Source organism: Lacerta agilis, chromosome 7 (assembly GCF_009819535.1).
Source record: "Lacerta agilis isolate rLacAgi1 chromosome 7, rLacAgi1.pri, whole genome shotgun sequence".
NCBI classification, from domain to species: Eukaryota; Metazoa; Chordata; class Lepidosauria; order Squamata; family Lacertidae; genus Lacerta; species Lacerta agilis.
The window spans coordinates 42,893,258-42,909,472 of NC_046318.1; the positions used below are offsets into that span (position 1 = coordinate 42,893,258).

At 39.3% G+C, this 16,215-nt stretch overlaps 1 protein-coding gene and 1 long non-coding RNA gene across 2 annotated transcripts in view; one reads left to right on the forward strand and one right to left on the reverse strand.

Annotated features, from left to right (window-relative positions):
- The window catches only part of LAMA3 (laminin subunit alpha 3), a 140,038-nt gene that overhangs the window by 112,156 nt on the left and 11,667 nt on the right, over positions 1-16,215 (forward strand). The window contains exons 56-70 of the mRNA XM_033155046.1: positions 993-1,109; positions 1,591-1,770; positions 2,354-2,496; positions 3,811-3,990; positions 5,999-6,150; positions 6,236-6,398; positions 7,058-7,191; positions 8,343-8,490; positions 10,061-10,180; positions 10,528-10,649; positions 11,319-11,439; positions 11,744-11,884; positions 11,987-12,117; positions 13,802-13,933; positions 15,139-15,283. Of these exons, the coding sequence (XP_033010937.1) occupies positions 993-1,109; positions 1,591-1,770; positions 2,354-2,496; positions 3,811-3,990; positions 5,999-6,150; positions 6,236-6,398; positions 7,058-7,191; positions 8,343-8,490; positions 10,061-10,180; positions 10,528-10,649; positions 11,319-11,439; positions 11,744-11,884; positions 11,987-12,117; positions 13,802-13,933; positions 15,139-15,283 (2,129 nt within the window). The remainder of the gene's footprint in view (positions 1-992; positions 1,110-1,590; positions 1,771-2,353; positions 2,497-3,810; positions 3,991-5,998; positions 6,151-6,235; positions 6,399-7,057; positions 7,192-8,342; positions 8,491-10,060; positions 10,181-10,527; positions 10,650-11,318; positions 11,440-11,743; positions 11,885-11,986; positions 12,118-13,801; positions 13,934-15,138; positions 15,284-16,215) is intronic.
- Positions 15,780-16,215, reverse strand: part of LOC117049923 — a 28,582-nt gene continuing 28,146 nt past the window's right edge. Inside the window, exon 3 of the long non-coding RNA XR_004427032.1 lies at positions 15,780-16,199. This is a non-coding gene — a long non-coding RNA (uncharacterized LOC117049923). The remainder of the gene's footprint in view (positions 16,200-16,215) is intronic.

Here is a 16,215-nt window from a genome sequence, read left to right on the forward strand (position 1 = left end):
CAATAACAAAGTAACTGTATCAGACGTAAGACTGGCTGGTTTTGAATAGTGTGTGGCTTTGGTTACTTGGGAACAATTTTGGAGAAACAGATCTCCCCACTTTAAAGTGGTAAAAGTACTGTCTGAAGGCTTTACCACTTTAGAAAGCATTACAGCCTTACAACCTTTCAGAGCTGGGAATGGGACAAATCCAGCAATGCAACAATTTTATCTGGCCTGCAGCAATTTTAACAAGATGAAATCAAAGTGAAGGGGAGAAATTGCATGTAGCTTGATCAGCGTGCTTCTTGACTCATGAGAGAAAAGATATCATTCAAAAACTGTTGTAAGTCATATATATTTCTGTTTGGGTGATTTGTGCAACGTCCTAATTGATACCTACTTTATTGTAGACCCTGACCCACCAGGGGTCAGAGTGTGCAGCCAGAAATACTCCCAGTGCCCAGGATGCTATATGCAGGATTGAGGGATTCTGAGAATAGTTGGGTTTCAGTGATTAAAATCATGCAGTTCCAGTCCGCTCATAAGACATGTGGCACCCTCATCACTGTTATTGGCTATTAAGAAGTAATATGTAATATGATTCCTAATATCTCTGCCCTGCATAGTTCTCAGCTAGCTGCTTTTAGGCAACTAATAAAATCAGTTTGGAGCTTTTTTGAAAGGGTAATTCTTCCTGTATTCTACTACTTACAACCTGATCCCATAGAAAGCTATTATCTGGTTGCAGAATATTGGGTTTTTAATGCAGAATTACAGGTTTACTGAGTATACCCAATGCTCACCCATCTCCAAAGTCAACTGTAAAGGTGACCATTTAATGTGCTTATATTAGGATTGAATTTTGCTGTGATGGAGTTTGATTCCCCTCCTCCTGTTGAAAGACTAGAGAACAAAGTAGTGAAGCTTCACCAGAAAATGATCCAATCCATAGTTATCAGACTGATTTAACACTTGGTTGATTTATTTATTTATTATTATTATTTTTACAGATATCAGTCCCACTCTTGATGACTTAAAGAGCAGACTTGAGGTTGCCGAGCACAAGAAAAATGTGATAAAGGCAAATCTTACAAGCTTTCAAAATGACCTTCAGGGGATAAATAGAGGTAAATAATTTGATGTGGACTTCCACTGCTGTATATTTTGTTCTGCATTTCTTATTATGCCAAGCAACTAATCCCTGGCCCAACTTCCCGCAAGCAAAATCCTTCCTTCTGCAAACCACCCAAACCCCCACCAATTTTAGCAATTGGCAGAAAAATAAATAAATGAGAGATGCTGTCCTGCACTCTCTCCCCAGTCATCAGATCAATCAACTGATGAGTGGGGGGGGGGTATTCCCTTAAGATGATCTGCAGGGATTAGCCACATACGAGCCGGGGAGCTGTGTGCAAGAGGGTGCAGGCCCTGGAGGGTTGGCCAAGGGTAACTGGCCCTCAGACCAAAAAAGTTAAGTCAGCCCTTGCCTAGTAAATAAAAAACAGCCCTACCCAAATGGAGAAGGAAAGATAATAAGGAGCAAGATATGTGGTCATTTAGAAACCAGTCAAATGTTTGGATCTTTGTGCATCTTTTCCTTTCTGCTAGATGACACAGATGGCTTGATTACAAGTGCAAAGAACATGGTCAAAAATGCCAATGACATTACTGCTAATGTTCTCATGGAACTGAACCCAATTAAAGAAGATGTGGAAAAGATAAAGATTTCGTATGGAAGCACACAGAGCTCTAACTATAACAAGGCTTTGAATGATGCAAACAATACAGGTAGGCAGTTTGTTTGTTCCGTGGGCCTCTTCCAGCCTTTCAGGAGTGATATCGGCATTTGTTTTTGATGGGTGAACTAGGCCATGTTGCTGTTGTTGAATATTCTTTCACAACTTGCTAAATATAGATGTTATAAATCTGGTTATTGTTGTGAATTCCTAGAAAAGGTCCTCACCCAAAGTCTTGGGGCACTTCCAGACTGTCACTGTTTTGTGAGTGGGATTCACTCTGAGACTGGCAAATTCAGGTTATACAGTTAAAGTGGATTAGATGCGCAACAAAGCTCCTTCCATATATATATATTTTTTAAAGTAAGCAGCATGATGATGAGAAATGAAAGGAAAATGTACTGGAAAGCGAGGGAGGACAATTGCATTACTTAATGTCATACAACCCTCCCCACTACCCCTCAAACAGGCAGGATAAACATTCAGTGAATAGGTTTTCTGGAAATTTCCCTGGTATGAATTGAGTGTGCCCCCATTATATTCCAGCAATTGCAGATTACATGACTCATATTTTGTATTTTAGTACATAATGCTTCCCTCATGTCACTAAAAAAAATAAAAAATCCTATCCACAGTAAAGAACTTGACAAACATCCTCCCAGATCTGTTTAACAAGATTACACGCATCAATGAACAACTTATGCCAATAGCTAACATATCGGAGAATATAAACCGCATCAGAGAGCTCATCCAGCAAGCAAGAGATGCTGCTAACAAGGTATGTGGCTTGTGGTAGAACCTTCCATAGCTTCTTCTTTCTGTCCTCTTTTGCTACTTGTCACCACATGTTCACCCAAGAATGTTGCTACATGCCCACACTCACATATTTTATTATTGTTAAGTGAAACCTTTAATAAAGAGAAATAATTTATTCTTCAGGTCTGCCCAGAGAGCAATTTTCCTCAGGACAGGTTTGATGCTGAAAAGCCAACTGGACATTATTATTATTATTATTATTATTATTATTATTATTTATACTCCACCTTTTTCCCCTGATGGGATTCAAAGCAGCTTACATATTAAAATGAGAACCACTAAAAGTGTAGGAAAAACAATAATAAAAAGTATATAAGTAAAGCTATATACATATATAAAATCTGTTTAATCCATACAATTACAATTAAAAAACACAGTACGGCACCAGCCCAGTCATTAAAAGCAGTCAGTTCACAAAAGCATTGGGGAAAAGATGCTGCTGTAAATGGGTGTCAACTTGGGTATCCTGCTAATTTGTGGCCCATTGTTTTGAACTCCCATGGGTCATAATGGGGAGAAATTGCTTTTGAACAGACTGGAAGCATCAGAAAGCGCTTTCTTCATCATGTGCACGCATCACAGAGGGAAGCTTGAGCTTAATGGCATTATCTCAGTTCCCTAATCCATGTTCATAGGACTCTACCCTTATGGAGCAGGCAAGATGGCCCCGGAGAAGGAGGGTACAAGAATTAAAGTGCTAATATTGTTCACTAATTGAGTAAGAACCATTACTTACATGCTAAAAAAAATGTTCCTGTGCTTACCAATGTAAGTCACAAGAAAAACCAGTATTTTCCATGGGTACATGGTGCAAATCCTACAGGCCCTCAGTAACAGAGCTTCAGTTACCTGCTTCTCCTCTGTTTAACAGAATGTAAATATTGCTTTCCTCTTGAATACTTTGGAGCGCGGGGGGGGGGGGAGGTCTGAAGGAGGAGCCTGTTCTACACATATAAGGTTCCTGGTCACATAGGCTACAAACTTTATAGGGAGCCCATGTATGTAAGGTAGGTTCCTCCCTCCAGACATACACGAAAAACATGGGTGGCAGAGGGAAGCCAATGGGGATACAAAAGCCGGTATCGGCCAGTGAACACTCTCCCAGCCACACAGTGATAACTGTTTGAGAATGAAGTGTCCGAATAGGACTGTAGTTGTTTACATATATTAAGGCTGTTGCATGGCTTCCCAGAACTTAAGTCAAAATTGTAATAATATTGCATGTCTGTTTTGATTCCCGTATGAGTTTGTAACTGATCATTTTTATTTTTAATAGGTTGCTGTTCCAATGAGGTTCAATGGCAGTTCTGGGGTTGAGGTTCGGCCTCCAGATAACCTTGATGACCTGAAAGGCTATACTTCTCTTTCTTTGTATCTGCAAAGGCCTCTCTCACGGTTGGACAGCCCACGGCGGCAGACGTCCAACATGTTTGTCATGTACTTGGGTGACAAGGATGTAAGTATTTGTTTCTTGTCTCCATTATTTATATTAATATTTATTACAATATGGACAATGGGTTGTAAATATCTGAGCAGTTGTTCAAATAATTGAATTACTTTAATAAAGTGAGTATCTTTGCAAAAAGCAAACAAAACAAAAAGTCTATGTGAATTCAGTTCTGCCAATTTGTTTATTTTATATAGCTTTAGATGGCAAATTCAGTTCTGCCAATTTGTTTATTTTATATAGCTTTAGGTGGCAAATTTTTCAATTTTTATTTTATGTGAGATACGCGCAGTTTTATGCGCCCATTTGGAACCAAATTAGCCTTAAAAAGCAAATGTGCTTTTAATTTGCAATCCATTGATAATTTTAAAGCTTGCAGTCCAATTGTAAATGAAGGCCCATTGTGTTATAATTTAAAATTACATTCCAGGAATTTAAAAAACAATAAAGGGATAATTTTATTCTTATACCTTAGAACCTCACATATGTAAGTACAGTGGTACCTCGGGTTAAGAACTTAATTCGTTCTGGAGGTCCATTCTTAACCTGAAACTGTTCTTAACCTGAGGTACCACTTTAGCTAATGGGGCCTCCTGCTGCTACTGCACGATTTCTGTTCTCATCCTGAAGCAAAGCTCTTAATCCGAGGTACTATTTCTGGGTTAGCGGAGTTTGTAACCTGAAGCGTCTAACCCGAGGTACCACTGTAGTTTGTATCACTGTGTGAATGTGTTCCACTTTTTGACTATAATATTAGCTGAAAGTAGAGTGACGGTTACATCTTTGAAACATGCACAGACATGGCTTATTAACTTAGTTTGGGGTGGCAAATGTGAATGGACACCAGACTATTCTATCTAACCGTCAATTAACTGAAAGTGGCTTGTTTGCCCAGGCATAGTAGGCTGTGGCTGGTGGGGGCCAAGGCATGGGAAGATGCAGTAATCACAAGACAAAGCATTTTGGGATTAAACAGGCCACAATTTTAATGATTGCAGATGTCAGTAGGCATTGGGTGTGTATTCTGAATCATCCAGCCCATCTGGATTTGGCAGGGTTAATCCTAGGTTAAGGATCACCCTATGGTGTATATCAAATTGGGGCAACCCCTCCAGAATCATCATCTGGGGTGGGGTTGCTATGGCCCATCATTCCCTGCCTGTGCATCTGGACAGAAACATGTTCCTCTGGATTCCCTTAATGGGGTACCCTGATTCTTGGGAGCAGGGGATGGGACTCCCAACCCCACTCCTCTCCCTTGACTAAAGATCCAACACAATGCCTTATCCACTAGCAAGCTGTGACAATAGCTATGAGGCAGGTAAAACCCTCAGATAGGCCCAGTTTGGCTTGGGGAATAATTCCTCCCTGGCCAAATATTTCCCTATGGATCTTCTTGGATGTTAAGATCAACTACCCTCTTGGTAGTTTGGCCACTCTCAGAAGTTTGGGGTTTTGTGACCTAGAGAGGGCATTCCCTGTGGCAGCCCTTAAGTTTTGGAATTCCGTCCCCACAGAGAGATATCTGGCACCTTCATAAAGTAGTTTTCATTATATACTGCAGATGCACCTTTTTATCCTGGCTTTTGACACATGAGATAAATATTTTAGGACCCGCTGTATTCTTGTGACTTTAATTTGTTTGAATACTCTATTTTTAAACTTCTGGAACCCATGGTGAAAGGCAAGTAAGAAATAAAAATATAACCAGAAGGCTCAAAACTATGGTCCCAATACTTTCTTGGAGGTGGTGTGCCATTTTAACTGGCCTAGAATTGGTTTATGCTTCAAGTTACAAATGACACCAATTGGCAGCTGCCATCTTGGGGCAAATGGCAGCTTCAGGAGGGTAATTTTCACTGGGACCACAAAATAGGTAGGGAAGGTTGGGTGGGGGGAATGTACAGTACTCCCTGTGCATAGCCTAACACACACACACACACCTGAGACTTCTAAAGATTATTTTAAAATGTGAAGCCAGCTTTCTTAATTAAGAATTATTATTTTTCATGTTTAGAGTTCCAAGGACTACATAGGCATGGCTGTCCGTGATGGCCGTCTCATTTGCGCCTATAGTTTAGGGGGCGACGAAGCTGAAATACAGGTGCCTGAATCGGTGTTCGAAAGCGATACCAAGGATGCAATTTTGGATCTTGTGAGGTTTGAAAGGTATGGGACTCTATAATAAAATCCTTCCCGATCTTTTTGTGGGCTTAGGTTGAGATATTCAACTTTTGTCCCTTTTTCTTTTTAGGATTTACCAGTATGCAAAACTCAATTACATTCAAGGTGCAACCTCTCCTTCACCATCAAGCCTTGGGCCTTTTGATGACAACAGTGGAAATAGCCATACTCTTCTCAACCTGGATCCTGACAATGTGGTCTTCTATGTTGGAGGATATCCATCAGATTTTATAGTAATGTGTTTATAACTTATGGAAATATTTTATGTATATGTCTATATCTATATCTATCTATCTATCTATCTATCTATCTATCTATCTATCTATCTATCTATCTCTGTGTGTGTGTGTGTAAATCAAGTGCTGATACTACAAATTAGTCTTTCATTTCATACTTGCTTCACAAAAACGACCTAAACAATAACAACCCATAACTTATTGTTATTATTAATACAGTGGTACTTCGGTTTATGAACTTAATCCGTTCCAGAAGTCTGTTCTTAAACCTAAACCGTTCTTAAACTGAGGCACACTTTCTCTAATGAGGCCTCCCACTGCCGGTGCCCTTCCACCATTCGGCTTCCATTCTTAGACCAAGGTAAAGTTTGCAAACTGGGATACTACTTCCGGTTCTGCAGAGTTCGTAAACTGAATAGTTCGTAAACAGGGCTGTTCTTAAACTGAGGTACCACTGTATTCTGCTGGGAGCTGCCCAGAGTGGGTGGGATAAAAATAAATTATTATTATTATTAACTGAAGTATGAGATATATATCCTAGGTGGGTTTTAAAAAATCAAACCAAATTTTGCACTGAAAAGCAGAATTCAGCAATCTTCATAATTAATTAAAATTATGGTGCTGAATTTCACTGAAGACTGTTTTTACTTTTACAGCTTCCCAGTACGCTAAACTACTCTCCTTATGAAGGCTGCATTGAACTGGATAGCTTGAATGAGAGAGTTATCAGCCTGTACAATTTCAAGAGGAGTTTTAATCTTGATACCAGTGAAGTACAACCATGCAGAAGGTAAAAAAAAACAAAAACCTACCACATGGCATGTGCTGTATATTTGGAATTTTATAATACATAGAATCACAGAGTTGGAAGAGACCCTGAGGGTCATCTAGTCCAACCCCCTGCAATGCAAGAATCCTGCCCACACCCACCCCTGGGTGGGCTCGAACCACCAACCTTCTGGTTAACAGCCAGGTGCACTGACACATTGCACCACAGAATAATCTATCATCAGTGTTCAAAACTCCCATTGTTCTAGACGCATTTTGCACAGGAAATTTCATTGGTGTGATCAGTTTCTGAGCTCTGGGCTCAGTTCTGTGCCTAAGATTTCAGATTAAAACTGCAGAGTGGAAGGAAAGGAGGACCCTTTTCTGCCTCCTCACTTCCAGCTACTCTCTGAAGAGTGGAGAAGTATTAAGAATATTAGGGAGTGGGCAGGGGAAGGACTAGACCGTGTGAAAAATGAACATAGTATTTTAGCTGCAGTTCATTCATTTTCAGTATCGTATTCTTGTTATAAAAAAGTGTGCCTAGACATCCCGTTGTTGTGCCCATAACATAGGTTTAAGGTGCCATTTAGCTCCTAGCTTTCATATCTCAGTTTCTAACACTGTCACACTCTCCTTATCCCAGTCAAAGTTTGGCAATTGTGGCCTCAAGAGACATCTTTTCTATCATATTGTAATGACATCCATATGGAACAGAATTAGCAAAGGAAGCTGAACATGTGTTCAACAAGCCTTAAAAATTAGGTGTGCTGAACTGTTCCAAGTCCTATGCAGTTTTTAAGAAGCCCATACAGACAACTCAGGCATTCTCTCTGTAAAATCTTTTCCACTTAGTAGGTTGATACTAATGATTAAGCTGTCACAGGATGAGAATGCTCATCTTGGGGAAGTAAGGTCATCTGTGTGGGCTTGCTGTGAGATCGTGCAAGATAAATCCACTCTGTGTAGATTCTTCTTGTTTATGTCCCAACAGGAGGAGAAAGCAGCATTTAAAAAAATAATTGTGACAATTTTTTTTAAAAAGTTAACAATACAACTTCCCCTTTTTATGATCTGAAACGGAAAAATACTCATTTTGTGAATGTTTGCTTAACATACTTCTTGAGATTCTGAACATGCAGTAGTTCTCACTTCCCCCGTTCTTCGTTACAGATATAAAGAACAGTCTTCCAAACTTTATTTTGAAGGCACAGGTTATGCACATGTTGATGTAACTTCACCAACTAGCACTTTTCGACGATATGAACAAACCATTCAGACTACTACAGATGATGGAATTGTGTTTTTTGCAAGTAATCAGGTAATATTACTGCTCATGTGGAGAAAGAGATTCATGCAATTAATATTTTCATAACAATTAAGAGTGAATGGATAAGAAAATTGAACTGTAGAACCTGAATGTAATTAGGAACAAATATATTAAAAAGCTCGTGCTTTACACGTCTTGTAAAACACAGTGCTTCATATTGTTTGGTGGCAAAAAATGATGAGTAACTTCAGTGATTATTAAGAAATCTTAGTTAACTAATTCTTCAGGCCAGGGCATAAGCTTAATCAATTGAAAGAAGACTATTCTTGATCCATTTAAAGCTTTGTATTCTTCCAGCAAGGAATTCTGATGCCAGTAGGCACCATAGAGACATATTACCAGTTAGCCCTAGTGATCATTTGATGTCTACTGACTGGGGTTTTCTTCTTCTTCTTCCACAAAATGACCCCTGAATTTTTGAATTTTATTGATATTGATGCTGCATTTTATGTTGTATTTTATGCTGTTTTTTAAGGTGCATTTTATATTTGCTGTTAGCCACCCCGGTTTTTAAACTGGGAAGGGTGGGGTATAAATAAAAAATATTATTGTTATTATTTATTATATGGCAGAAGTGGAAAGAACGGTTATGCCCAATTACTTTGCCCACAGTCAAAAGACTTGAAGAAGTGAGGTTAGCAGGTGAAATGTTTTGAACGAAAGATTAGGAGAAATTACTGTAACAACCCCCAACCTAAATATTCAGCCTGTGGTTTACTGTGTTGACTGCTTTGTGTTGTCTTCATATAGAAAAACGCTATATACATTTTATAAATAAATAGAGTTGAGGCAAAAGTTTTGCGTGTGTCAGATCAAAGGAAATAGTGCTTGAGTAAAAAAATGCAGATGCGAATCAACTGAAAGGATTAATTTTTCCTCAGGGCATAGCGATAAAATTTTCTTTCAGAGTTGCCCTTCTGCTTTCTCTAACGTAGGCCACTTACGTAATAGTAGGACAGAACTGCAGTAAGCAGAACAAAGTGTTCAAAGGAATGGCTGTGTTTTATTGGGCTTTTTAGTGGTACAACATAGGAGCTCCTAACCTAGAAATGTATAATAAGGCCGTGGAACCTGCCATGGCAATCATACCAGCTCTGGCCAATCCAGGAACAATATGCTGCCTGCCAATTGTAAGGCTGACGTTGCAGATTCCTGTTCTGTTATGCATAAAGATGTCTCTGAGGCCTGAACACACAGTAATGGGGACCCAAAATCCTGAGGTTCCCAGTACAAGCCTGACTCCTTGAGACTAAGGTTCCTTAGATGCCTGAAGAACCAAGCAGACAGCCTGATTCAGAGACCAGAAATGTGCAGTAGTTGGATTCAATATGGCTTTGATCACTGAAAAGAAGTAGAGGATGGCGAGTTATGGATTTCTGAAACGTGGATCAGATTCAAATTCATCTGTACATTCAGCCACTAGAACTGGTAATGCACATTTTCTTTAAAATGTTAAGGCTGAAATTTTCAGGATTACTGCACAGAGTGCTGCTAATTATGCCTAGTTCAAATAAATGACTCTTTATAATATATTACATGACATATTATTTCTTAATTGCAGGATAAGTTCATTAGTTTGAGGATTGAAAAAGGCCAGCTGGTACTCAGGTATAAAGTTGATTCACAGCCTCCAAAAGAAGCAAAGAGCCAAGTGGTCATAAACAACGGAATGGATCAAATAGTAAGGTTTTTTTTGGGTTTTTTAAAAATGTAAAATAAATGAATATCCAACAATGTAATCACTTATGAATGATGTTATAAATTATGCAAATTCACACCATTTATAAAAGTTAACATTTCTGCTTAGCATCTTCTAGATGTTATGTCTTTTTTCCTTCAAAGAACTTAGTTTTCTCACTTTCACTAGTTATTTAACTACCCAATGGAACAATTGTTAGATTAACTTCTGAAGCATAACCTGTTTTAAAAACAAGCTGTGATAATATGAAATATATATATATATATATATATAAATTCCCTTGTTTCTTTGTAGGCTGGTTTAAATTCTGATTGTTTTATTCATTTCAGGTTCTTTTACTCATTGGTCCACAATTAGTTGCTTTTGGCAGGCCTAGAGAACAAGTTAACATAAGTATGTTTCCGTTCAATTCATATTACCTGGGTGGAATCCCAGCCTCTGTAAGAGAACGGTGAGTTGCACTACAGATGACTCCTTAAGATTGTTGTATTGTTTTATGGATGGAAGTCAGGCCTGCACAACTTGGGGTCCACTGAGCTGAATGATGTGACCTCCCAGGTGTTGTGGTCTGACGGGGACTGACGTTTCTCCTGTGTTTGATGCCTAGTGTGAGTATTGTCAAATCACCTTGAACGCTACAAATACTTGGTGGTTGGGCTGTATTCAGCTTGGTAGGTTTCAGTTGTGCAGGCATGACACAAAGCGGAGCATTTCACTGAAATACCTAGATAGTCCTTTCCCAGGCCTGGGCTGAACTGTACGGCCTTAGTTTGTACCCCCAGTTCCAGTTCACAAACACAAAACCTCACTACCTAGATACAAAAATATGCTTCACATAAGTTTAATGCCGGTTTGCACTTGTCATTCTGCCATTGTAATACTGCTCTCATGTGCATAGTGAGGGCCAGTGAATAGAGTGGCAGATTTGAAAGTGGGATACCCTTTTCTAACCAAGATATTTAATTAGTGATCTTCTAGGGCAAGTCACAATGTCTTAGCAGCACTTACTGAATTACTCTGGAGATAAGAAGTGGAAGTTTGTACATGAAATGAGACGTTTGGAATCAATAATGGCAAATTTAAAGGCTATGTGGTATTTTTTCTTTCTTTATGGAAACAGCTTTAATATATCGACACCTCCATTTCGTGGGTGCATGAAGAATGTAAAAACTTCTTTTGAGTCTTCCCCTACCATCTCTGAGATGCTCGGTGTCAGCAAAAATTGTCCTGAAGACTGGAAGGTAATTTGCCGATTACGGCTTCCTTAGGTAATGGAGACTAATCTATAGAGCTCAACATTATTTAATCATGATGGCATTTCATTCATTTCAGTTCATTCATTTAAGACAAAAAAACAAAAACAAATAACTTTGCAAAGTGAGGACTTTCACACCTTCCAAGAATAAGATCTGTGAGCCCCACATTACCATGGAGCCCATAATGTGAGATCCATTAATTCCACTTGATACATTAGACAGAAGCAAGGAAAGTAGGAATGACTCTTCTGAAAAAGGAAACCTATTCATTATCCATTTGTATTTTTAGCTTGTGAGAGCTGCGACTTTTTCTAAGAATGGAGTACTTGATTTGAGTGATGATGGTTTTCCATTTCCTAACGACTTCCAAATCGGATTTGGCTTTCACACATTGGCCCTTGATGGAACATTGCTATATTACAATTTACGGGTATGAAATATATATCTTCTTATGTTCTCCAAAGATAATCAAATCCCCCTTTTTGCCAAAGCTAAAACCTCAAAAATTAAATTTTGGTTTGTTTGTTTTTAGCCTGATGTGCTTACTGTGCTCCTGAGAAATGGCTCTGTCATCGTAAGGTTAGCTGATGAAGAAGGTCAGTCTAGCAAGAGATATGAAGATGGTTCAATGCATTACGTAACAGTGATGAAAGAGGGTGACACGTAAGTCCAACACTTTATGGGACAGAGTAAATGCTATGTTAGAGAAAAAACATGGGGCTGTATTGCTTGACGTGACATTTGATTATATAAATATCTAGAAAGTTAAAACTGCATTAGGATTAATGCCAGCAGTTGATGTGGAACCTCAGAATAAACAAGACTTTTTTTTTGTATTTTCAAAGTCTTCACAGTTCCATTCTTGAATATTAGAGCATTTTCTGTGACAAAACTTTAGACCCAGTTTATTTTGTGTGTGTTCTGTATGTACTTATCTCTGTGCTTTGTAGGCCAGTTTTACAACCCACTCCTCTCCCATAGGGCATGATCAAGAGCTCTGCACGTAAGAGTAGAAAGGCTTTTTATATTCTTCTGTGAGACTTCACTGGCATTTCCCATTGTGTGCACTATGTGCTTCCCTCTCGGAGAACAGAATGAAGCAAATATTGTGCACACAGAGCTCTGCAAGCAGATTGAAACTGCTAGATCACAACTAGCATGTATAAATTGATCTCTTAGCTTTCCCAGGTTATGCTAAATACACAGATGCTGCTAACCTTTTGCCTCCACATCTTTGTATGGACTTGCTCAGATATCTTCTTTTCATAATCGTTTTGATCTTTGCTAGCAACCTAGGAATCATGGCATTTTTATTTTTACATAAATCCACCTAATGGGGAAATTCTGTAATGTTGCAATTGTGAAGCTTGTGCCCACTGTTAATTTGTGTTGGCTTGGTGGAGCAGAAGCTTCTATGATTAGATTCTGATGACATGCATCTCATGTGATGATCACCACCGTGGTTAACCTGGTTAGTTGAACGTTCAGTTGTGGTTTGGCCATCACAAATATTGGCTTCTTACTCCATGAATACCAGCTTGTGGGAGGTAACCTGGCAGGGAATAACCCTATCCCATGACAACTAACTGGCTGCTTGAATTCTGTCTGTGTGGAGAGCACTGCAGCAACAATCCAATTTATCAACAACAATGTGTCAAATGTAATGGTTTGATTTCTAAGATAATGCCTATATGGAATTTTAGAATCTGTATTGGATGCTCTAATTTAGTCACATACACACACTGCATGGGCCCTTTGGCTATCCACAGAAAATGTTAGACTATTAATGAGTAGTGTAGGTTTTGTGCTGCAGTGTGAAAACAAAGAGCAAAAGAGGCACCAACGTGGCCACATACTTGTGCATAATTTGTGCAGAATCTGATTCTACTCTGCTTAATCATGGTCCCATGCAGAAACTCTACTGCAGTCAGTCCAAATTTAATAAATACACGATTAATAAATAAATAGACACTGGTGATTATATGCAACCCTTTTCCTTCCAAGGCTGTGCTTGAAATCATAATTTACTAGCTCAGGGTACCATCTTTTGTGAATTCTAGATTAGTGTCCATTAGAAGCTGGACCTTTTGGGTAGCAGCCTCAGTATTATAGAATGTCCTCCTTCTGGGGGCTCTCACTTGCCTATTTTTTGAGGCAGGTAAAATAACTAAGAATGGAATGCTACGGATCTGATCTGATTGGTTGGTTTTCTTTTCTTTTTTAAGTAGTGCTTTATGCTGTAAACAGCTTTGTGAACAACTGTTAAAACGTACTGTATGACTGTTAAGTGGCTGATTAAATAAAAGTTGGGATGACTTACTCTAGGTTGTGTTTTTTCTCTTTCCAGCCTTAAGATGCTAGTTGATGATGTGCCTGAGTCAACAATAGTTGGAACCCTTGGAAGGAAAACAATGAGTCGGCCAATAGAGTTGGGCGGGAATGATTTTGAAGGATGCATTTCCAATGTCTTTATACAAAGGTAAACATATTGTACAAGAGCACATTCTGTTCTAATCCATTAATATGGTACTTTCTGCTCCTCACAAAACCAGTGTTTACAATGAGCACAACAGAATCGTAATACACTGCATGGTGCCTTTGGGCATATACTGAAAAATTAGCACCTGTATGCCTGAAAGTGAAACCAGAACGTTAGCAAGTAGTACCTGAAAAAGACAACGCTGTATTGTGCAGGGTTTGGATCACCCTTCCTCTGTGTTGACTGTACTGCTGGCATTTGCCGTACTGCTTACCTCATGGACTATCAGGAAATTGGTGCAGGTTAGGCACACTGCAGCTTCCCAGTACAGCTTACACTGCATCAGTTTATCAGAACCCACCCAAAATGTGTGGAGGTACAGTTGTGATACTTTTACACTTTTATAACTGTTTTGGTGTTGCTGAGTCCCTGAGGCAGCACCAGAAAAATATTTTGGGGGCTGCAAACAGGAGGGGGAAAGTATATTTCTAGGTGGGCAAGTTGCTCTCTGAAAGAAAAATAACAGTATGTGTTAAGGACAGGGGTCCAGCAATGAAGAGGAGGGTAAGTTCCTCATTTAGAGGAGTGCTTGCCCCTCTTCCTCTGCTACCACCCATACTGAGCCCACCTGCTCATTTCTCTCAACTCAGGCTGCAATCTTTTACCACCTGTAGACTTCAGCCCATGTAACCTATCCAGTGTATCAGCTATTTTCTAACATAAAAATTAGAGAACTTTTTGTTAAATCAGATTCCAGGTGGAAGGTCCCTGTGAGAGAAAGTAATATTTTTGCACATCGCCCTGTAACAGAATAAGTAAGGAGCCACTTAAAAGAGAAGTATTATTGATTGGGCGAGGCAGAACATTCATCAGTTCAACTAAGATTTACAAATTTATAGCTTTCAAAGATGTTATTGCCTATATTGTGGGTGCTTGTTCTCAGCACAGCTGCATTCAGAACACCTCTCCCAAAGATGCATTCATTTTTCACTGATAAAGTAGTGCCAATAAAAATGCCACCTCCAAATGTGTCACCTCGTATACAAAACACAGTAGAGAGGCAAAGCATTTAGAGGGGAAACTTGGCTAAATTGATTCATTTGCACTGTCTTCCTAGAAAAAAAAGAATTTCTCCTAAGTATTTTATAAGCCTACCAGCTGGCTGCGCTATGTGAAATATGTGCTTTCTCTTACACCTATTCCAGATCAGATCGGCTTCCTCAAGTTCAAAATCTAACTGATAACACTAAGAAGATTGATGTATCCCTAGGATCCTGTATGATAAAGAAACAACCAAAGATGCTGCTGCTGAAAGACCTGAATGATGTGGACCATCCAAGGTTTTTAAAGGTTGGGAGTTCAGAGTTCTGTAAAGAAAAGGAAAGGAAATTCAAGTTTATGCAACAAGAAAATGTAGCTTCTGATTGTTGTTTTGTTTAATTATAGAATTATGTCTAGTTCTCTAGACATAGAAATCAGGATTCCAAAATGCTTGGGAGTCTCCATGAGTACAGGAGGCGTCCTTGTTGCAAACAGTTACCCTTAAACACACAGAGGGCAATGGGGATGGGAGGTGAGCTTGTGCAACTCTCCTCTCCTTGCTTGTGCATTTAAGCCTGAGTAGGGCAAGTGGTGATAGCAGAAGCATAATAAGAGAGAGCTCTGATTTAGAACAAACTCTGGGAAATGAGTTGGGTAAAGGAAGTACTGTAGAGAGATCTGTTGTAAGTAACCATGCTGCTCAGCATGGAAGGGAAAGCTATTTGGATACATTCAGTGATCATAGTCAACAAATAAGCCATTTGTAAATGTTTTGCTAATGTGCTTGAATTAGTATATACACACTTTGAAAGAATAGCAGTTGGTAATTACCATGGAAAGAACACACAGTTAGCTCACATCTTATGTGAGGGTTACATTCCTGGCTATTGTGCTTATGAGCAAAATTGCATAAAGCCAGAACCACCCCTAGAAAACTGGGGTGGGGGGCATCGCTGCATTTACCAGTGAAGTGTGAATTCAGCAGATGTAGTCTTCCTCCTCTGCTTCCTTGCTGGATGCTGCTTCATAGGATGATAAGGGAACAAGTGTGGTTGATCGATAGCCAGAAGATAGCTGCAGTTCAGATCCAGAGGTGGGTTGCGTGGGCTCATTTGGTGCTAGTGTTGCTTCCTTCATCAGGAGTATGGTGATTGGCAACTGCTACTCTCGTCTTTTGAGCTCATCATGGATTCCATGTTCTATAGATTCCTGTTCCCATCAGCTCCTGCCAGCATGACAAA